The 23,197-nt window shown below is 33.4% G+C and overlaps 1 protein-coding gene across 1 annotated transcript in view; it reads left to right on the top strand.

The window, feature by feature from the left end:
- Positions 1 to 22,840, top strand: part of LOC130451063 (uncharacterized) — a 67,700-nt gene extending 44,860 nt beyond the window's left edge. The window contains exons 12-14 of the mRNA XM_056789862.1: positions 14,407 to 14,973; positions 18,643 to 18,812; positions 21,595 to 22,840. Of these exons, the coding sequence (XP_056645840.1) occupies positions 14,407 to 14,973; positions 18,643 to 18,812; positions 21,595 to 22,521 (1,664 nt within the window). The 3' untranslated portion in view covers positions 22,522 to 22,840. The remainder of the gene's footprint in view (positions 1 to 14,406; positions 14,974 to 18,642; positions 18,813 to 21,594) is intronic.
- Positions 22,841 to 23,197: the final 357 nt, after the last annotated feature.

Genomic DNA, 23,197 nt, shown 5'->3' with positions numbered 1-23,197 from the left:
TGGTCTTATTGTTTTGTACAGGTGTAGCATTGTCTTTCTGGAGATTTTTTTAGTATCCAATGCTTCCAATTGTTCACTTTCCTTAGTCATCCTTGCTTCTAGATTTTCTCCTCGTCATCGTCGTCCTTAATAACCACCCCAAGATATATATAACTTGTTCTAAGCTCATCACTTTTTCTTCATTCAGTTGTATTGACAAACTTCTCATTGCTCTTTTCCTTTGTGGTGTTGTCATTATCATGAACTGAGATTTATCTTTGTTAAATCGTAGATTCACTATCTCTGCAAATTTCGTTAAGCTAATTTTTCGATGTTGAAAGGATGACCACATCGTCTGCGTATGCCAGTAGTTGTTTTGTCCTTGTTGTGTTCAAACAGATTTTACGTACATTCTAATACTATATTAAACAACTTAGAGAATAGCGGATCTCCCTGTTCTAATCCTGTGGAAATCTGGAAACTTTTTGATTCTTGTTGGTTCGCATTTATCATTTTTATCGTATGTTCGAGTGTCATTTTCGTAAGAGTGGCTTCTTTGGAATGTTAAGATCGTTCATAATGTTGCACAAATAATTTCTATTGACAGTGTCGTAAGCTTTTGAGAAATCTATTAAAGTTGAGTAGAGTGGCAGATCATTTTCATTCTTCATTTATAAAAACGTCGTATTTCATAGGAAAATATATTTTATATAGGCTAAAATAAAACTAACCTTCTCTAATTGAAGCTAAATATATCTAACCTCACCTGAAAATGTTTATCGGTCTGCTTAACAAGTTCAACACCGTTTTCAATAGATCGTGAACAAATATTTTTGACTTTTTCTTAAGTCTTTCTCCTCTCCAATTAAACCCCTATATCTTAAAATAATCCCTCCAAAATAAATCCTTTCGTTTAATTCATAAATTCAGTTAAGCAAGCCGAACCGGAAATCAACCAATCCATTTATTGGTAAAACCAAAATGTACTAATTTCTGACATCTGGGGGACATCAATAAATGGATTCTGCGACCTCGAAAACGTTATACTAACCGGATTTTCATTATTCGATTGAATGAAAATATTTGAGATTGATCTATTAGTGAATCACCGATTTTCGAATTGCTTGAGGAGTTTTATTTATTATTTTATTATATTTTTATGTTTTTTTATATGGATTACAAATCCCTATATGTAGTTTTATTCTAATATTTCAGTTTTATGATTTTATTTTTATCTTATATGGTACAGTCATTTAAGGTTTTATCTGCGGAAAAATTCCTAGTGAGGTGAATTTTTGTATACACCTTTATCACGGTGCTGTGATGTAAAAAATAGACATCGATACCTTGCCGGCTAAAAAGTTATAAAGGTCATAAGGTCACGAAAATCAGTTTTTCGCAAATATATCACGATCTATTGGTCGGAGGTCAAAAGCGGTTATTTTAAAAATTGTTTAAAAAAAAATGTCTCGTGCGTTTTTTTATAAAATTAACCTTTTTCGAAGCAGAGCGATAAGAAAGCGACTATATGACGACGATGCACTCGTTTCCTCACCATCCACGAGGTAGAATGCAAGGCGCGTTTTTTTCACATAGTTTCTCCCGTTGGAATAATCTATAATATCAAATAAAATATTCAATTCTTCAAGAATAAATAGTTTTTTATTGGAACTCGGTGTAATACAAAACAAATATACTTTAGTATATAATTTTTTTTATTCATTGTCTGTCTTTTGTTTTTCCTTATAGTTCCTAATATAGTTAAATTATAAGGCTCGTTCATCAGCTCTTCCGCTAATTCACCAGACGTAAACCAGTTTATTTCCTAAATATGGCTCGGCATTTATCATATAATTTGTCGAGGAATCACAAGTCATTACAAACTTCAGTCCATACTAATTGTTCATCAACACTGCAGTAGTCGCACCTCTGTATGGAGCATAAGTAGTCGCATGTCATCTGTGCGATGCCTTTTCTATTTTGTCCAATTATACTTGCAATACTACTTTAACATTATAGAAAATTTGTGAAGAAATATAAAAATATATCAATAAGCAAACGTGTTGAATGTATAAAATAATGAAGAGAAAGGTGAATACAAATATTTTACAAAACATTTCAAAGACAAAATAAAAATTAATATAAAGTATAAAGGCTTTTATGTCTATATATTTTATTTACATTGCAAACTGATTACCAATAATTTTTTTTTCGTAAAAAAAATTTTATCAGTCTTTATCGAACTACATCCATCGGCACAAATAAAGGAACAATGTGCACCTAAGCATAAATATTGCCCACAATTTTCAAATCTGTACTGGGTGTACCTTTTTTTATCTTTTTAACATGGTGTATCATCTGCAATCTGCTCGACATTGCAGGGGGAAGAGTTAGTGTTTTTCTTCTCTTCTGAAGCTACTCTTCTAATAATTCTCTCCCCAGTCGTCGGAGAAAAAGTCGCCTAACTGGTACCTCATTTCCAACTGATTATCAAATTAAAGACTAGTAAAACAAAATTAGTCAATACTTACAATAGTAGTCGCGTAGGATCTCAAAGATGATTCACCTTGTAACTTGACATCACTTGTCCAGAAGGAAACAAACACAACACTGGCATGTGGCTGCTACTAGGATAGGAGGATAGAAGGAGGAAGGGGTTCGCATGTTTGAACATGCTCTGGCCACGCCCACAAATGTTTCTCTGGAATCCCTCAGAAGACATGCGACTACTGGAGTGTTAATTGAAATGTAGGATGTTGGTATCCCAAATTTGTCTAACTGGCCCAAATAGATTGAATTGTAATATTTCTGTGCCAGTAAGTTTGTTGTCAAACCGTAAGCAATCTAAGAAAACCCGAAGACGAGAGCTACTCATTGTTGTCCTGTAGAAACTTCCCGAAAGATTGCGGTCAAATAACTGCTTGGCATTCATATGATTTTTTTCCATAGCAGCTGTAAGAATCAATAAACCCAAAAGAGTCAGAATTTCTTCTTTAGATATTTCTGAAGTTGTTGAATATTTTTGTTGTATTTGGCTGCTTTACGCGAAATTTCTTGATTTTTAATTTCAATTATTTTTTCAACATTTATAAAATGCAAAATTCTTTAGGATGCAAAAGATTTTTAGCTGCACCCTGCTATTTCTTTTTGATTGTGACGGTGGTGTTGTTGACCATCTATGCTTATTTTTACCCTCCAATTGTGTTTTGCCAGGTCTTATTATCGTAGATTTCTTGACAAGGCGATACAATGGATTATTATCCTCTTCATTTCTATAATTTAATTTTTTGCAGTATCCTCTTCATCTACATTTAATTCTACAATTTCATTGTTCAAATTATCCTCTTCATCACCGTTGGACTCTACAGTTTCATTATTTGAATCAATCACCTCATTTTCATCTTGAATAAAGTCATCCATGTCCGATTTGATCCGATATTATTGTCTTCTAAATCATTATTATCCTCAGAATCATTTATTGAATCATCATCCCCACCATTCATTATTTTTTCGACTTCTGTTGCAATTTCTGTAAGAGTTCGATTATCTCCATATTTTAATGTGGACGCCATTTTTTGCAGCTCACTTGGAAAAAAGTAATATTATACTCCTCACGCCAAAATGCAAAAGAAACACTCACTCTTTTACTAAAACAACAAAAAAAAGTGTTACCTACACACCAGACCGTCGTAATATTTACGAGGAATAGTCAAAGAAGCTACTGAAACCAGCAGGCTGCTGCGATAAATAAGTTCGTAGATATTACGACGGTCTGCTACTTTAGGGTTGAAAAGCAATACAGTTTACGCCTTGGTGTACGGTATACAATACCGTATGTGAGACCATTCTGGTCACTTTTCCAGGGATCTACTCCGAAAACGGTTGCGTTTACCGAAAATTGCAAGAGACCTTCATAACTTTTTTAGCCGACACGACATCGATGTTAATTTTTCACATTTTCATTACAGTACCGTAATAAAGGTGTATACAAAAATTCAGCTTACTAGGAATTTTTCCGCAGATTGAGAATGGCTAAAATGACTGAACTAATATTTCACGGGTTTTTCAAGTACATATACAGTACCTATGAATGAAAATTTTCAGAAATGAATACATTATTTTAAAATAGAATAAATCTTATTTTTTGAAATTCGGACTTTTTTTGAGATTGATATTAATTCTAATAACTTTTCTTGTATACTTTTTGCAATACGCCACGTTAAATTCAAACACATTGATTAAAAATATCGACGAAGTACGACGAAAGAGCGTAAGCGGCATTCATGATTTATTACAGGAGATACAAAAAACCTGCCAAAGCCGTAATTTCCAAATTTTTTACGTAATTTTATTTCGGATATTCACCAAAATTTTTTTTTGGTAATTCTTGACTACAACATGTATATTTTTATCGTTTTTTCGATGAATTTCGCAGTTACGCCTTTTATGTTTTTCTATTAGCTCTTACGCCTTTTTCAATGACGTTTACTTCTTTTCGCTTTTATCATGTTTTTACCATTGTCATTATATTTCTTTTGCGCCTTCTAATTTTGCAATAGGGAAAAAATGATACATTCTTTGGTAGAAAAATTAAATTAATAAATTAAAAATTGTTTCTTGTGGACTTGATAATAAATATTCATTCTATAAAGATTTGCAATGCTTTTGGTTTCTGATGGTAATATAAATTGGTGCTTGATCCTCACATGGGACAAGACTGCAGAACATTTTTCGATAAAATCGTTAAATGCTGTCATTTGTTTTGTGGTAACTTCATGTTTTGACACATCTATTTTTATCTATATCATCTATATTTAAGGCTTATCTTATCAACTTCTTCTCTCTACGTTTATACAACCATTGATAAAGTTTTTCCTTCTAAGTATCTCGCTAATCTCTGGAACTTTTTGAAAATATTTGCTTCTCTCTTTCTTCTTCATTGAAGTTGTTACATAGATTTACACATTTTTGCTGAGGCACGGATGAGGAAGAAGTTTTTTCCATCAATACGTCCTTTTTCTTAGTTCATTATATATTTTATCCTATTATTCACTTCTTCTCCCATTCTACTTGGTTTTCTTTTTTCTTCAGTTTCCGTTCTATTTCTAAGCTTGTAGAAGAATAATCACTAACAAAACTTTTTCTAGAGCTCTGACTGTAAATAAAGTTTAATGATTGTCTTCATTGTTACTTGCTTCAAGATTAAAATCAGTTGATCCAGATTTAGAATTCGTGTGGAAGTTATTGCCACTGTAATGTAAATTGCTTTGATCAGTTTCACCGTCGAAATAATTCTCGCTGTATGAGTAATCTATAAAGCTTTTTATCACAAGTTGAGGGTAGATCAGTCTCTTTGGTATTTTAGTTGTTTATACTTGTTAGGGATATAATGATATTATCATCACTTCCTTCAATTGGTGTTTGTTGATTAGTTTATTCTTATAATGCAAAATAACTATCATCTTCAGAATTGTGACAGTTTGTCAACTTTTGTATAACATTCTGACCGGTCATTGTTCAAGGCTTCCATTAGAACGTTGTTTTAATCACTAGAATTATCTTCCTGATTCAAATCTTGTTAAGATAGATTCCTTATCTTCGCTCCTTGAGACAATATCAAAAAGAATTAACAAGGCATTAAGCGACATGATCGAAACCAATTTTTGGATAATGATTGAAAACAATTGAAAAGTGCGATTAAATTCCAATATATTGAACGGTGCAAAATACAGCTGAGACTATCTAATTCAAAAACAATAAAAAGGCGTAATCGAAAATTAACAATATGTACTACAAAAATCAACAAAAGGATTTAATTCGATAATGCACAAAAAATACGATTGAATATGATTATTACTTAGTTACAGGCAAGTGAACGTTTCTAGTGATGGGCGTTGGAGTGATCTCACTCGGGTTACGAATTTTTATCGCAAGAATCCTTTTTCCTAATAATAGGCTTTGATTTTGTTATACCTACACAATATGGAATAAATTCAATTTTAGCGTTATTCTGAACTATATGAAAAAAACCTGAAACAGGTCGATTTTTATTCTAAAATTGACAATTTACAGTATGAAGATATCATCCTCCTCCAGTACCCCCTCGAAAATTTTAAATGAGTCGTGTGGCACCTTGTTGGAAACGGATTTTAGTCCTCTATTCGGCAATATAAAGTTTTTTAAATTTGGTGCAATCATAACTGAGAAAATTGATTTTTAAGATGTAAAATTTGTTGCGTAATATTTAGAATGTATTTTTCAATGTACTTTACAATTTAATTAAATATTCAAAATTCACTTCTTGACCATACAGAGGCAATTTTGGAATTCTCGTACATTTCGTATGACCACAGAGGTTATTTATTGTCTGGTCTATTGAAATATACTTTTGATTTTAAATAACCCCATAAGAAATAATCGAGAGGAGTCAAATCGGGGGATCTAACCGGCCAATCGATAATTCCACGTCTTGGGAAATACCTCGTTTAACTAATTTCTAACTGTACGTGCAATATACGGTGGAGCTCCGTCTTGTTGGTAGTAAATAAATCGATCTATCTCATTTGGATGATAAACATAAGGAAAAGAAAAAAATAATGGCCATTAATTTTATTGTTAATAATACCAGCCCTGCTCCAATATCTACAGTTCTGTTTGTGAACTGTTCCGTTTAAATGAAACATCGCTTTACCAGAAAAAACTATTTTGTTCATGAATTGCGAATCTGTGTTCATTCTCTCCATCATCAATTCACAGAATTATTGCCTAGCAAGATAATCTTCCTTTAATTCCGGAACTAACTGAACTTTGTAAGGGTGGTATTTGTTGGCCGCAAGTTTTCGAGTTGTCTTAAGCGGATCTTCCTCAATCTCTAGACGTACATCTAACTTTTTTTCATCAGTAAATTGAACATTTTTACCTGGTTTTTCAAAAATTTTTACATGCCCAATTTCTCGAAACTTTTGTCAATTTTGTTAATTGTAGACTACGAAACGGGTTGACCAGGGTATTAATTATTAAAAATTTCAAAAATCTCCTTTTGAGCTCTTGTTTTGTTACACAACCAATCATAATTAAAATGTCTATTCTTTTAATCTCGGATAAATCTTCAAAGATTTTTTCCTGATGTTCCGCAGAACAGATACGAAAATACCTGATTATTTCTAAAGAATTTTTCAATAGATCAGACAATATTGCTGATTTAAAAGTAAGAATAACGGAAGAAATGAACAAAATAACCCCTGAGGTTATACAAAATGTTGTATGAGAATTCCTCGGTTATTGTCAAAAAGTGAATGGTTGTCATTTTGAACATCAAAATTTTACATTTGAAAAATTAATTTTCTCAGTTATGATTGCACCAAATTTAAAAAACTTTATATTGTCGAACAGAGGACTAATATCCACACTACCCCATTTCTGATTCAAATTTTTCGACGGAGTGCTTATAATTCAGAGGGGCTGCTGGAGCGGGATAATATTTTCATACTGTAAATTGTCAATTTAATAATAAAAATCGACCTGTTTCATGTTTTTTTCACATAGTACATAATAACGCTAAAATTAAATTTATTTCATACATAATATTGTATACTGATACGCGAATTTTTATTTTTGACATTTTGGTGCTTACGCATTTTTGTCGTAACCACATCGATATCTAAAAAAATCTTTTATTTTTTGTTTTTAGTATGCTATCTGTAATAGTCCGGAGCCGGCAATATTAAAACCCTGTGATTGGAAATACCGAAAGTTTTTTTTAAAAAGTTTTTATAAAAATTGTTTTAGCGCCTTCATAAATATTTGGAACTAGGTTCTACTTGTCCTCTATTTTTCTACCCCGTTGCCCCATTTGTATAAAAAAATTAATTTCACAAGGTTCACAATCCTGCTGGCTCCTCCTCGCCTATAAGCACTTGTGAATTTTTATAGTTTTGCTTTTGTTGTTGTCAAATTTAGTCCAGCTGTTTTTATAGATTGAAACCGTTTTATCTACAAATATTGTTTATTTTTTATTTATTTATTTATTTATTTTTCATTTTTGTATGAATTACTTTGTTTTCGTCAATTTTTTATATACAATTATACACAAGCTGCTTGTGTATAGTCTGTGTATTTTATAAAAATAATAAATTGTGTTTTTTAATTTGCTTTTTTTATTTAGTTTCCTTATTTTCCTTTTATTTGTGTGCACAGCTTTTTAGTACTTCGTGATTTTTGAAATAAGTATAGTTTTCATTGAAACAAAAAGCAGCAAACATATTTAATTCTAAATAGACCAGAAACCAGTTGAATTTTGTTAATCGACGTCGATTTTTATGAAAATTCAGATTTAAGCTGAAGGGTGCTTTTTAATTTTTATGGGTGAAAACTACCGCTTATCGTATAAAATTTATAAATCTTCGATTTTAACATGTATTTGAATAAAATACAGTTTCATTGAATTCAGACTCATGCAACCCCTCCAAAAATTCTATAAGGGTAGTAAAATTAAAAGGTTTTTTAAAGACACTTATTATAATCCCGATTTTCATGAAAATTCTTCCCTGTGCCGAACCGGGATTTTTATATTTTGGGGGGGTGTAAAATCTCAGATTTTATGCATGTTTCGGGTAAAATGAAGTTTAGATATATTATTCGTAAATCTGTTCACATTCCCAAACACGTTTATGATCGATCAGATTCATGTAACCCTTCCAAATCATCCCCTAATCATATAAAAAATCTTAAAGATTCTATTATAATTAAAAATTATTCCAAAGTGTATTTATATTGAATTGAGAACAGTATTTTTAAGAATTATTGCTTCTTGCTCCAAGTTTCTCTATTTCGACAATTAGCTAAATTTTCAAACTAGAAACTTTTTTAAAAAACCATTTTGTATGGGATTCAAAGCACTTCAACGTCATTTCAATCAAAACTTTTTTCAATCGCCGTGAATGCAAATGTATCTTCTTCAATTTTTATGATTCATTGACTTGAAAAAGCTCAAAAAACTTCAAAAACCCTACAATGAATATTTGAAACATTTTCTCATGAATAGTTTTTAGTTTATTTAAAAAAATTCTTATTTTCAAGATTACGGGAATGCAGTTTTCAATTTAATCAATTCTTTTTTCTAAATCAAGCATTCAAAAACGGTCAAATCACATGGATCATATCAACAATACATAAATAAAGATAATTAAGTGGATTACGGTTAATTTCAATTAAGGTGGTAATGGCGAGCGTATAATTATTACATTTTTTTTAAAAAAGAAGAAACCTTATAACAGTCTTGTTTAATTAAATGCACACCAATGGCTCCTTGATTATCAAGATATTAAACATTTGAATATAAAACTTAGCTCCTGAAACTTTGTATTGTGCTCTCCTCGAAGAGCAGCTGAAAAAAATCTAAAAGGCAGTGCCTGCCTACAGTAGAAGTTTGATTTCGAAAGTGAGGCCTCATTATTAAAATGTATCGATTCGAGAAATGCGCAGTTATTAAATAAGTGCGTTTAAAAAAGTACACTCCAGCGCAAATTCACACAGATTTCATGGATACATTAAGGGAATCTGCAGTCTCAAATATGTAATAGAGAAAAGCAGTGAGGCATAATGGCGGAAAAAATTCAGTATCTCGAGAACAGATTAACATGAAACCTGGAGTTGGTCTCATTCGACTTAGAGCAAAATAATACATATGGTTAAATTGTTTTCATTTGAATTTCGAGGGAAATTAAAGAACTGATGAGGAATAGAAAACACTTGACAAGATAATTTTTTTTAAATTTTCACAGTTCAAAATTCAATGAAACTGTTGAATTTTTTGTAAATAATGAAAGTAGGGATTCAAAGTAAAAAATTATTCAATTTGAAGAGAAACGTACGCTTTCAAATTCAAGTAATTTCGATTAACAGTACCCCAGCCGCATCACTGATTTCCAGGTGTTTTTTCTCTGGTTCGGGTTCCATGTTCGTACTAAAACTATCTGAAGTCTTGTGGAACATGTCTTCATTGGCAGATATACGAGGATATATTGAAAAATTCTTATCCTACTATAGAACCAACAAAATTTCAATGGCAAAATATTTTATTTCTCAACATATTCTCCTCTTAATTGGATACATTTATTACAACGAACCTGTAACGTCTCTAGACCTTTCAAAAAAAATGTTTCTTCTTGCTCTGCAAACCAGACTCCCACAGCTTTTATTACCTCTTCGTTGGAAGAAAATTGACGACCTTTTCAACTTTTTTTCAGTTGAGGAAAGAGATGATAGTCGGACAGAGCCAAATCTGGTGAATAAGGAGGGTGTTCTAGTAATTCAAACCCTAAATCACGATTTTTTTGTATGGCAACATAAGATTTGTGTGAATAAAACACCTTTGGATAGCTTTCCGCGTCTTTCCTCTTCAATTTTTTCCCGAAGAGTGGTCAGTAATATCGAATAGTAATCTCCAGTTACTGTTCTACCCTTATCCAAAAAATCAATTATGATTACTCCATGGCAATCCCAAATAACTGAAGCAAGAACTTTTCCAGCAGATTTTTGGACACGAAACTTCCTAGGTTTTGGAGAAGCAGAGGGTCGCCATTCTATCGATTGTTGCTTTGTTTTTGGATCGTAGAAATGTACCCAAGTCTCATCCATAGGAACAATTTGGTTTAAGAAGTCTACATCGTCAATCAAGCATAGATCGAACGCGATGCTTCTACCCTTGCACGCTTTTGGTCAAACATTTGGGGATCCATTTTGCAGCAATTTTTCTCATGTCCAAATTGACGTGAAATATATGATAAACGAGTTCGTATGAAATATTCAGTGTCTCAGATATCCGTTTTAGCCCAATTCGACGGTCTGATGAAATCATGTCATGAACTGCATCCACATTTTCGGGGACTGACACAGAAATTGGCCTTTCCGATCGGTCATCATCTTCAATGGAAAATTTACCTCTTTTGAAGCTTGCAGTCCAATTTTTCGGAGTCGCATACGAAGGACATTGATCACCAAGGGTATTAAGCATATTTTCGTAAATCCGCTTACCTCTTAACCCTTTTAAATACAGGTACTTGATGATGGCTCGATACTGCAATTTTTCGATTTTCACAATTTCGGTGGACATCTTTTTTCTTTTAATTTATTGCGTACCTCTGGTTTACTTTTTTGACGTCAAACTTTACACTGACACTTTTAATAAGTTATTGTTCGTTGATATGGTAACGCAATATTTTGTTTATGCATGGAACTGGTCTAGGCTAACTAGATATCAATACATCCTCGTACGAGACATTTTCCTAATACTCAAAGACTTGTAATCCTTATTCTTACCTTCCTGAGCCTCTTTCGACAATATCCCGACTAGGAGAACAAGCTTTTGCACTATTTCAACACCATGCAATCAAATTTTATGCACCGATGATGGCATGGCCATGGATATTTCTCTGCTGCTTCTTTTGAAAAAAGTTGGAATTTTTCTGGGTCGATCATTGCTTTGCTATTTATGATTTTTAGGATGGTAGAAATGCACTGTTTAAACCAATTGGGTGTACAAGGTAGAGCAACCAACAAAGGCGTACTCAAATTTTTTTCTTTTTTTGCGGTGTTATGATCGGATAGGCAGATGATTTTTGTTCCAATCTAGTTTGAAAAGTCACCTTACACATTTCGGAGAAAGCCGGAGTTGTTTTTGTAATCATAGCTGTTGCTCATTGCTTCGAGCATAATATCTACTTCACTTGATAACCTTAATAATTACTTTGTGAATGTAACCAAACATTTATCAAATTCTATAACTTCTTCTTATGTTCCGCCTTATTTAAAAAATTGAGTTCCTCCTGTTTTACGCTAACATCAGTTTCCAAAGAACTGAACTTATCCACCTCCTTAACAGTTTATTATGCCCTTATTGAGTTGCATCTTCGATATGTCCTTTCCTTCTGGGGTACGTGTGGTGCGATTCATCTTTGAATCCGTTTGCCTAATTCGTAAGCACGCTTCTCCAATTTCAGAAAGTTCGTTACACGCGGAGCACGACATTTACCTACCTACTCCAAGTTCAGAATTAGTTAAGGGCTTAATATTTTCCAATGCAAAAAAATGCCCAATCACTTGCCATTTGAAATTGAATCCATATCATGTTTTCCCGCATTTCGTAATAATTTGAGGGCATATTTACTGGAAAGTGCATTCTACTCTGTAAACGAATTCTAATAATAATACGATTTAATTTCGGACATGCTGCATACTGGTTTAATTTTTGGTATGGACTTATATATGACTTATATACTAATTATTATACACTTACCTATAATTTTGTTACTAATTGTGGTTTTCTTCTGTATATTGAAATTTTATTTGATTTGTGTCTTCATTTAGTTATTTTTATGTTTGTTTATTAGTTTTTACATGCTTTTGTCTACAAATTGTAATAATTTTTGACAATAAAGCATTTCTCTCTCTATTTAAAATTTGTAACTTATAACGTTTTAAAGCGCCCCAGTTTTTTGGTTACCCAGTGTGATGTATTGCTTAGTCGACCATCGTGACTAGGGAAAAAATTTGATAATTTTTCTCTCCTTCTGGTACATTTATATATCACTTATTTAGAGTAGTGTGTAATTTGGTCAAATTTCCAATATATTGAAAGTGAGCCTAAATTATTGGAAATACCTCTCGAAACAGGGACAAAAATAATGCTGTTCCTAGATCCTCTAGCTTATATAGTGTGAGAAGCACAAAGTATCTAATCGAAAATCCAATTTTTTTCGCTCTGGCACCACTATGCGTCGCGCCTTGACAGAATTTCTAACTGTGTCCACTTGCATGGTTGCAACACAGACACGGTACGATAACGGCAACGTGTGAAACTTCAGATAAACTGCTATAGATTAGTGCACCGACATGGAACCGTTTATACGGAAACCGCCTATGTGTAAAAAGGGCCTTAGAATGTTAAGTGCAGACCAGAATGATCATTTCCACTACTGTAGAATTTAAGTCTTTTATTTTTGTCATCTAGCAAACCAGGTTCATTCAAATGTATTGAATTCTTCACAATGGGGTCATTGATGTTAGCATATTAGCTTCGGTTAAAACGTGGATAGAAGTTAAATATGTTAAGTTAATAACCCTTTTTAAATAGAAAAAACTCATCAAAACTGTAATATGTGGTTCATTCACCAACTAATGTAGAAATTTTATCGTTTGGTGGGAGTAAGAACTTTTTGATTTGCTTTTATGAAGTAAATAAGCCTTTTGATGCTGCATCGAATAGAATAAATAATTTTGATTGTTAGTTTTTTTTCTTTTTATTTTGGTTATAAAGAATAGCATTTAGGTTTGTATTATAGTATTTGAAGATATACCATTTTACTTTATATAATTTGTTAAAATCTTCCAAAAGTAATTTAAATTCTTGATTCGACTAATAGATTTCAATAGAAATGTGTCTGAATCAATGATTATGACATACGAGAACATTCCGATAAGTATTTAGCTTCACCACTATTTAGCATTCAAAGAGCGTTTGAGTGCTGTCTATGGTGACTCCTTCGATGTCGACAGAAAAAAATTGATTTAACAAGTTGCAACGTAGTCGCATGTCCGTATTCGATGAACCACGTCCAGGTGTCCTAAAAACGTTTAACACATTTACAACAAATTTACGATCTGCTATTAGCAAACCGCCTATCGGAGGTGCATGAAATAGCTGTGACTGACAGATTTTGTGGATCATATCCTGCATGAAATTTTGTATATGAGAAAGCGACACGAATCCCTAGTACACACGAGAGACCAAGGAACAGTCGAAACAGAGCCTGTGAATGTGCTTTAAAGAAGGCGAAGACTGCCTTATCAATCGGAAAGGTGTTGCCAACTACATGGAGAAGTACGAAGCGGTAAAGGGGGTACCGAGTTATTGGACTGACTCACTGTCTAATTGAAGATAAAACTACCACTCCGTTCTTACCACGGCCAAATTGAGCTATAAACATGCCCCTTCCACCGTATTAACCAGATTTGGCCACGTGAAACTTCCTTTTGTTCCCAAACTTGAAAAAGTCAGTTACTGGATAGAATGAGAAGGTTATAGCCGCCATGGGGGCGTACTTTGCAGACCTCGAGAAAATTTATTTTTCATACGGATTAAAGAAGCTGGAGCGTCGCTGGATCAAGTGACTATTCGAAAATAAATCACCATTTCTCTGAAATTTTCTTTTGTTCGCTAACCTCTTAACGGATCACTCTCGTAAGTCATAACTGTTGGCAACATGGGAAATAAAAATAGTAAAATCATTTAAAATTTTAATCTAAACAATTTCCTATCCTGCTTTTGTTTCAATATAATGGATTTTTTTTAAATGGTAAGTTTAATTTGTTTCGCAAATTTTTTAATCTCGCCCAACTTTTATCATGATGATTTTTTTTTGTATGAAGGTGGTCAACAAATAGCGGTCGTATCAGGTGGAAGTAAGATTCTAGCAACAGTACCGGCAAGATCAGGCCAGAACATGCTGTTATTCCAGAGTTTTACAAACCAAAATAGGAAAGGAGCTATTTCTGCAGTGAAATATTCAACAATTCAACCCATTTCCTCACAAACTTTAACTGGCGTTAACCAACAACCTGTAATTCTACCGTCAAATTCTGTTGCTACCGCTGTAGCACTTGGTCAGCCTCTAACTCTCAAAAAAATAGGAGACGACAGAGAAAGTAATGAATTACTTTTAACAATTTCCCATCCAAAGGAAGAACCCAAAGATAATAGCGATATTACACAACCTGATAGTAGCACAAGTATTTCTAGTGATAGTGTTGATATTAAAATAGAAGAGTCTCCGCAATCTGATAATTCAAATGAAAAAATATATCAAACGTATCAAAAAACCGTCATCAACTCTGTAGAAACTTCGGTTATTGCTACTACTTCATCCACCATCAAACAAGAAGGAACTACTCCAGAACAAACTATCATCAATGTAACATCTGCAACTAACTTGAAAGGTAAGTATGGGCGCGAGGGCAAAAATCCGTTTTATTTTAATTTAATTATTTGCAAAATGGTTCAAACACATGTTATATAACTGAATAAGCACCCAGTCGGCTCGCTTTCCTAATTTTTGTTTTTAATTGTTGCAATAAATTATAAAATACTGAATCTGAAGTTTGCTCATAGTTCAGTTTTTTAATGCTTCATGTATAATTGCTTCCCAACCTTCAGAATATACGTTTCCTTTTAAATTTCGCCAAAAACGATCAATTGGCCTGAGTGCCTGAGTTGAGCCACTGTGCAATCATAACAGAAAATAAATTTTTAAGATGTAATAATGTCTCTATCACAAAACTTTACGTGGAATGAAGATAATAATGTCGCATAATATTCAGAATGTATTTTTCAATGTACCTTACAATTGAATAAATTGTTCAAAATTCACTTCTCGGCTATAACAGAGGCAATTTTGGAATTTTCGTACATTTCGTATGACCACAGAGGTTATTTTGTTAATGTCTTCCGTTATTTATAACTTTTAAATCAGCAATATTGTCTGGTCTATTAAAATATACTTTAGATTGTAAATAACCCCATAAGAAGTAATTCAGAGGAGTCAAATCGGAGGATCTAGCTGGCTATTCGATGCGATGGAGCTTCGTCTTGTTCGTAGTGAATAGATCGTTCACGTTCACTTTTTTTGACATTGAATGGAGTCTCACACATCCAGTGAGAATTTTCTCTGCTCCAATATCTACAGTTCTGTTTGTGAACTGTTCCGTTTAAATGAAACATCGCTTTACCAGAAAAAACTATTTTGTTTATGAATGAATGCAAATCTGCGTTCAATCTGTCCATCATCAGTTCACAGAATTCTTGCTTTCTATCAGGATCATCTTCTTCCAACTCCTGAACTATGTAAGGGTGGTATTTTTCTTTATGCATAACAAAATAGATGATTTACTTACATCGTCGGCGGCAAGTTATCGAGTTGTCTTATGCGAATTTTCCTCAATCTCTAGACGTACATCTAACTTTTTTTCATCAGTAAATTGAACATTTCAAAAATTTTTACATGCCCAATTTCTCGAAACTTTTGTCAATTTTGCTAACTGTAGACTACGAAACGTGTTGACCAGGGTATTTATTATTAAAAATTTCACAAACCTCCTTTTGAGCTCTTGTTTTGTTACACAACCAATCATAATTAAAATGTCTATTCTTTTAATCTCGGATAAATCTTCAAAGATTTTTTCCTGATGTTCCGCAGAAAAGATACGAAAATACCTGATTATTTCTAAAGAATTTTTCAATAGATCAGACAATATTGCTGATTTCAAAGTAAGGATAACGGAAGAAATGAACAAAATAACCCCTGAGGTCATACAAAATGTTGTATGAGAATTCCTCGGTTATTGTCAAAAAGTGAATGGTTGTCATTTTGAACATCAAAATTTTACATTTGAAAAATTAATTTTCTTAGTTATGATTGCACCAAATTTAAAAAACTTTATATTGCCGAACAGAGGACTAATATCCACATTACCCCATTTCTGATTCAAATTTTTCGAATTATAAGCACGGAGTGCTTATAATTCAGAGGGGCTGCTGGAGGAGGATAATATTCTATACTGTAAATTGTCAATTTAATAATAAAAATCGACCTGTTTCATGTTTTTTTCACATAGTAAAAAATAACACAAAAATTGAATTTATTCCATACATATGGACCGACGCTTCATTTCCATCAAAAGTAAAATATGACTTGTAGTTGATAGTGATTTTCAAACCTTTAGCGGGCGAAAACTCGTCACTGAGATATCTGAATTTTGATTTATGTTCCATTTGTTGCTTCTCAGAATATTTGTGTGCCGATTTTCTTGATTTTTAAAACTACATTCTCTTCCTTTAAAGTGTTACTTACATATTTCTTAATGATTTTCTTATCCTAGTTTTAAGTGAGCAACTTTAACCAAAGCTTCTCTTTTTTGCAATTTTTTGCTTTTCTGTCTGATTCAGACTTTCCTTCAATCGAAATATCAATCTCAACATGCAGATATATATCGTAAGTGTGCACTCACATTGGCAACGCTCAAGCGAGGAGCGTTGAGCGATGCCGCTCCAGCGGTGTTAAGAAATCTTTCTGGTTATAGACTTTAAATGAATGTGTTCACATTGCAAAAGACTATCGCTCAACGCATCGTGCCGCTCGAGCTTCGGTCTTGTTTGTTTTTTTGAGCGGCATCGCCTTTGTGGTGCGCTCATGTTTATATTTTTATTCAGTATGGAGTCGAAGTGCGACCAATATATACGTTCTAGTTTTAATAAAATGACTCGTGACTTATTAATATCGGAAATTCAAACCAGGCCAACCCTTTGGAATGTCTACTTCTATTACGTTCATGAACGCCTTGTATTTTTTTGCTTAGTTTAGGGTAGGTTAGGTTACCTTTTCTTTAAAATTAGCCTTCGCAGTCGTGTACTTTCTATAAGTAATAATCGTTTGGATACCAAATTCATTATGCGCGCGTTGACATCGCAAAAGCGGCATCGTTCGACGCTCACCGCTTGAGCATCGCCAATGTAAACGCACACTAAGTTATTTGTCTGGCTATTCCCATTCTTACATAGTAATTAACCGTGATCGATTTGTTCAGATCTTGATTTTGTTCATAAAACTTGATAATTATTTTTTCTACGACCGTGCGTTTTAACCCACTTTCCCGCACGCATTTTAGTTTTGAAAGTGTCACTTTCTTGCACTAGTGCGGGAAAGTAAAATTAAGCAAAATTTGACCTTATTAGATATTTTTTTACTTCGGAGGTAATAACTATTGTTACTACAGGTAAATAAATATTTACGAAATAGTCCATCAAATAAAATTTAAACCTTTTCTAGCTTTTGGTAGTATTTTCAATTTTTTGAAAATATAAAATAATAAAGATATTTTTTATATAACCTTGTACATTCTTCAGAGGAGTGTCAAAATAACTATCAAACCACCCGGGTTTGATATCAGTTGCTATGACAACCCAGGCGTGTAATTGTTACTAAAACGTCAAAGTTGTTCAAAACGTCTTGGAAGTGACCGAATAAGTACAATCTTCTTCTAAATTAAACCACATTAAACCAAATACAGTCTACAGAATGCAACGAATTCAATATTAATATTTATAATACTAAGTAGTTTTTAGTTTTATATATTATTATGTTTGTTGGAATAAAATAATTTTTGAAAAATGGTATATACGGTCGTAGAAAAAATAATGTTCCTAACTAATGCGTAAAGTATCTTTACGCACTTGACCGCTTGCCCGAACTCCGCTCCGCGTCGTTCGGAATAACTGCAGTCGCGTGCGGGAAAGTATCACTTTCCGCACTTGTTAGGAAAATAACTTGGTGCATTTGACAAGGAGAAACATAAACATTCTTTGTCAACGTCTACTTTACTTAAGCTAAGCTGTCTAAAGATGTACGTATTTTTTGTCCCCACACCCTAAATGCAATGTTTACCCTAAATCAATTATTACAGTGATAATGAAATCAGCTCGTACTCTAAACAAATATATATATATATATATATATATATATATATATATATATATATATATATATATATATATATATATATATATATATATATTCACCTAGTTTGCAGTACTATTTTTCATTTCACTTACAGAAGCAAAACGTTGCGAGAGGATGCAATCCGTATTGGTAACTGCATGCTCTTCAAATGGTCCGATGCTTTCACATACAACCCCCAGATACCGTAAATCTTCAGATACTACAAGGTCGCATACTTCAGAGCTGCCAGTTAATAAAGAAGATTTTCTGCATAACGGGGAAAAGGTAAAGATAGTGATAGAGACTAACAAATCAGTAGAAAAAGGATCTTGCAGGATATTACAATAAAAAATTATATCACATTTAGCTGAATATCTAATTAATTTTTCAAGTCATCTTCCATGTACTAAAGCTATTCAAAAATTAGAAAATTTGAGTTTCGTTGAAAAACCACGGAGATACAGACCGGAAAAGTGAAAAAAATCATAATTTTTTATTTAAAGTACTATCATTACATGAAAAATCACATATCTTGTGGAAATCCATCCTTGATAAAAATTAACAAAAGACAGCGGAGCACTCGATTTTCCTCGATCGGGCGCGGCGGCGTGGTGGGGATAGTTGATTCAAGCGCGGTAACAAATGGTTTCGAGCGTTCAAATTCGACCGCGAATGTTTAGCCGTACTTTTCCCGGGGACTAAATGGGATAAAAGGATGATTTTTGGGCTATCTCGCTTGGACAATGAGTACATAGTCAATGAACGAATGACTGACAAGTTTTGAAATTTCTTACTACGTTATCCGACAATATAAGAGTGCACGGCAGTCAACAAGGTGATCACCTGGTGAAAAAGGGCGGGGTAAGCCCTTTTGTAGGATAACGACTTTTTATAGATTTCCCAAAAGGTCATCAATCCGTGATCGTAAAAAAATGGAAATTAGTAATTATGACTCTAGGTCTGAAACGATCTAAGTAGTCCTCTCATTAGGCAAAGTAGATCACGTTTATTAAGGACCGGTGAGCAGATAGATCAATCTTTAGGACAACTCTTCCCTCGTTCAATCGACTTATTTGGATATTGGAGATCCAAAAAGTTTTGATGATCCAAACATTAATCTTAAATTTACGTTGGAAATATAAAGGATTTTTATTACATGAGGGTTTTCATCTGATGATGGTAGTTATGCATATTCCTACGAGTAAAACAAGTGAGGAATTTTTGGACTGTATTGTCACTGGGGATAAGACGTGGATCCACTACTGTCTTGCTGAAGCCGGAGAAGCTTAAGTAAATTCTTGCAAAAAGATGACGAGAGTCTTTTGGCACAGGAAAAAGTTATTGTTGTGCAAATTCCTGCCTACAGGCACAACAATTAATGGGATTCACTACTGTAAGACGTTGAAGAACTTTTGGTGCGCGATTCAAAATAAGAGGAGAGGTATGCTACGAATGGAGTGCATCCGTTCACCGTCCGTATCACACTGATCTCAAATTTGGACGGAATACTGTCTCACATCCCCATACTTGGCACCCAGTGATTACTATATCTTTATGAATTAAAGAAGCACTTGGTAGGTACGCATTTCACTATTTTCGCGGTGCGACAGTGGACTTCTACGACTAAGGCATAAAGAAGTTGGTATACCGTATGAAAAAATGCATTGGTCTGAACGACGATTATGTCTAAAAATAGAAGGAAATCTAAGCTTTCCAAACATGTATTATTCAATTTCAATTAACATGTTTTTCATTGTGAAACTTCTGTATTCTATGGACAAGCCTCGTATAAATTCATAGTCAACTCTTAACTTTTTTTAACTTTATTGGAAACATTTCTTTAGTTACTAGATTTTACTTAAAAAAAATGTAAGAGTAAAAATAGTTTTCAACTCAAATTATCCATGGTAAGAAAATGATATTGACAGATGAAAAATTTGTGTGAAACTCTAAGGTTCTCAACAGTCTCATACAGTGTACCAAATTTGGTATTTTTAAATTAAAGGATTGCAAATAAATAAATTTTTTTCCGAAATTTTGGGTCCTACTTTGAGGCTCTATAACTCATCAGGAATGCAACTTGGTATAGAGGTAAATTTCCCTGAATTGTCAAATTTTGGGCTTGCCTATACGCTTCTACTCTGTATCGGCTCTTATGCGGGACACCCTTAGTAATATCTGCATCTTTATCTGTATTTTCTACGAGGACCTCCGATAGGCTTTAAATAAAAGACAAGTTCATATAAAACAATAATTTTATTACCAAAAGATTGGTACACTTACGGTTACTTTTCGTCATAATAACCGAAGAGATTGAGACATTTGTCATATCTGTGGACAAGCTTTTCAATACTCTCTTCAAAGAAAGCTGCCGCCAATGTATTCTAACCGTTCAGTAATAATAGAGTACAAAACAGACCTTGAAACTTCTGGAAATTCCGAAACAAAGCAGTAATGGTAAATCTGCAGTTTTCTTTAACCATTCTGTCAACTCGTTGAACTAAGTCATCTGAAACGACAGATTTGCGTCCTTGGCTCCCTTAATCAAGCACATCTTTAAACTTTCGACACCATTCACTCTTGAAGTTTCCCCATCCACACGACTCATTCTCCGATGGATTTATGCAGCACTATCGCTTTTTGCCTGTAGAAAACGAATCACACTTCGCAATGCATCAATAATGGAGGACAAGTTAACGTGACTAGCACAATGCCGACTGACGCCTGAATGTCAACAATGGCGGAGTGCATAGTGCGAGAACTTCGCAGTCGCGCATGCCTGCTTTCTTCCGACCGCCTATCTTCTGCACGGAGCGATCGGAGGTTGAAGAACGGTTGAAAACGGCTCTCGTATTTCCATTCCAAGTTATTTAAATGTGGTCACCGGCTTAAAACTCTATATTTATTTTTTGAGTACTATAATTGCAGTCATTTGTTAATTAATCTATTTAATTTCATATTGTTATTAATGTATTATGTAATTATTAAATACTGTGCTAAGAAAATATATATATATATATATATATATATATATATAATTTTTATTAATGTGACATTTTGTTTTCAGCCTATTAGTGACCAAAAGAATTTTCGGGGTACCACCACGTATTACGTGAATAAAACCAAAAAAGTCGTGTCGGAATCGCAGAAAATGGATAGCGATATGCAGAAACAAGCGGCAATAGAAAGAGAGTTGAGACTTCAAAAATCTCTTTCTGAAGAATGCGAGGATTTGGGAGTGGACGAACCTAGCGCAAGTGACCTGTTTCCCGAGGCTGATCTTTTATTCGATTCAAACCATTCCCCATCGTTTGATCAAACTTCTCAAGACATAATTAAAAGGGAAGCACCAGATGTTAAAGAAGAAGTAAAAGAAACGATGAATTTGTTTAGTGACGACGACAATTCAAGTTCTCTTCGTGCAGATTTGTTTGAATACGTTGAATATCAACCCGTTGAAACCGCTTTGGAATACCAATCGAGACAAATGAACGGCAACACCACAGAAACAACTTCCTGCGAGGATAACACTCTCCTACCGAAATGCGCCACAATGTCTGAAGTGACTCTTAATTCGCCCATATCACCCGAAATGTATCAAGAAGCTAACATGCATAAATACAAGTTCAAATATAGCAATAGAAAAAAAGGCGAAAGGATCAAATCTAATGAATATGTTGGAGAACTTGTATCGAGCTCAGAAGATACTATAGTTTGTACTGAGCTGACTAAGGGTAATTGCGAAGAAGAGAACTACAAAGTGTTGCACATAAATAAAACTGACCATGCCAAAGAAGATGAAAAATGTGAATTGCATTGCGATGAAGATGTAGATTCTCCTAGCGGCAGAGGTGCCAGGAGAAGTGTTAGAAAACTATGTTCTTGTTGTAACGGTTCGCAGGATAGTAACTTGGCAAAAAAGAGACCGCATACTTCAAGACCACACACACCAGCAACACCGCACAAAAAAGCCTTTTTGAACAAGAAAAGATAGTGCACCTGTACATTTTAGCAAGTTTTAACTAGTTGTTGGTTGTTTTGTTAATGAGTTGGGTCGCTAGTCACATTTTAGTACAAATAATTTATTGTATTGACGGCTGGTGTATTAGTGTCTGAGAAACTCTGATTACTTGTATAGTAATTGCTACGTTTGCAATCTTTTAATACCTCTAATTGTAAATTTTCCTCGTATATGTAATATATTTAAATTATATGTGCAGTTTGTCGTTGTATATAATTAATTTAATAGATAATTTATCACATAGGCGGACCTTGTCCGTTTAATAAGCATATAATATTGCTCTACATTTAAACGCAATAAGTTTCACATTTCATGTGTGCAACTTCACTATTGGAAATTGTAATGTAATTATTTATGTTAGAGTAAATTCATCTGAATCAATTCTTTTTTACTTTTAATTAAACCGCTATAAAATATACTGCCCGCTTAACAAATTTCGTACTACCTATTTATTTTTTTTGTATTCTAATCAACCATTCCATTGAAATCCACTACCAAATGCACATTTTCTACTTTACTCTTACTGTTGTGTGATTAACAACGCCAGTTATTGTGTTTCCATATCTTTATTAATTAATAGTAAATTATAATAACTTATTAAACATAAAATCATAATTCTCGTGTATGTTACATCACAATCATGAATACT

Source organism: Diorhabda sublineata, chromosome X (assembly GCF_026230105.1).
Source record: "Diorhabda sublineata isolate icDioSubl1.1 chromosome X, icDioSubl1.1, whole genome shotgun sequence".
Taxonomy (NCBI): Eukaryota; Metazoa; Arthropoda; class Insecta; order Coleoptera; family Chrysomelidae; genus Diorhabda; species Diorhabda sublineata.
This window is presented reverse-complemented; position numbering and strand designations above follow the sequence as displayed.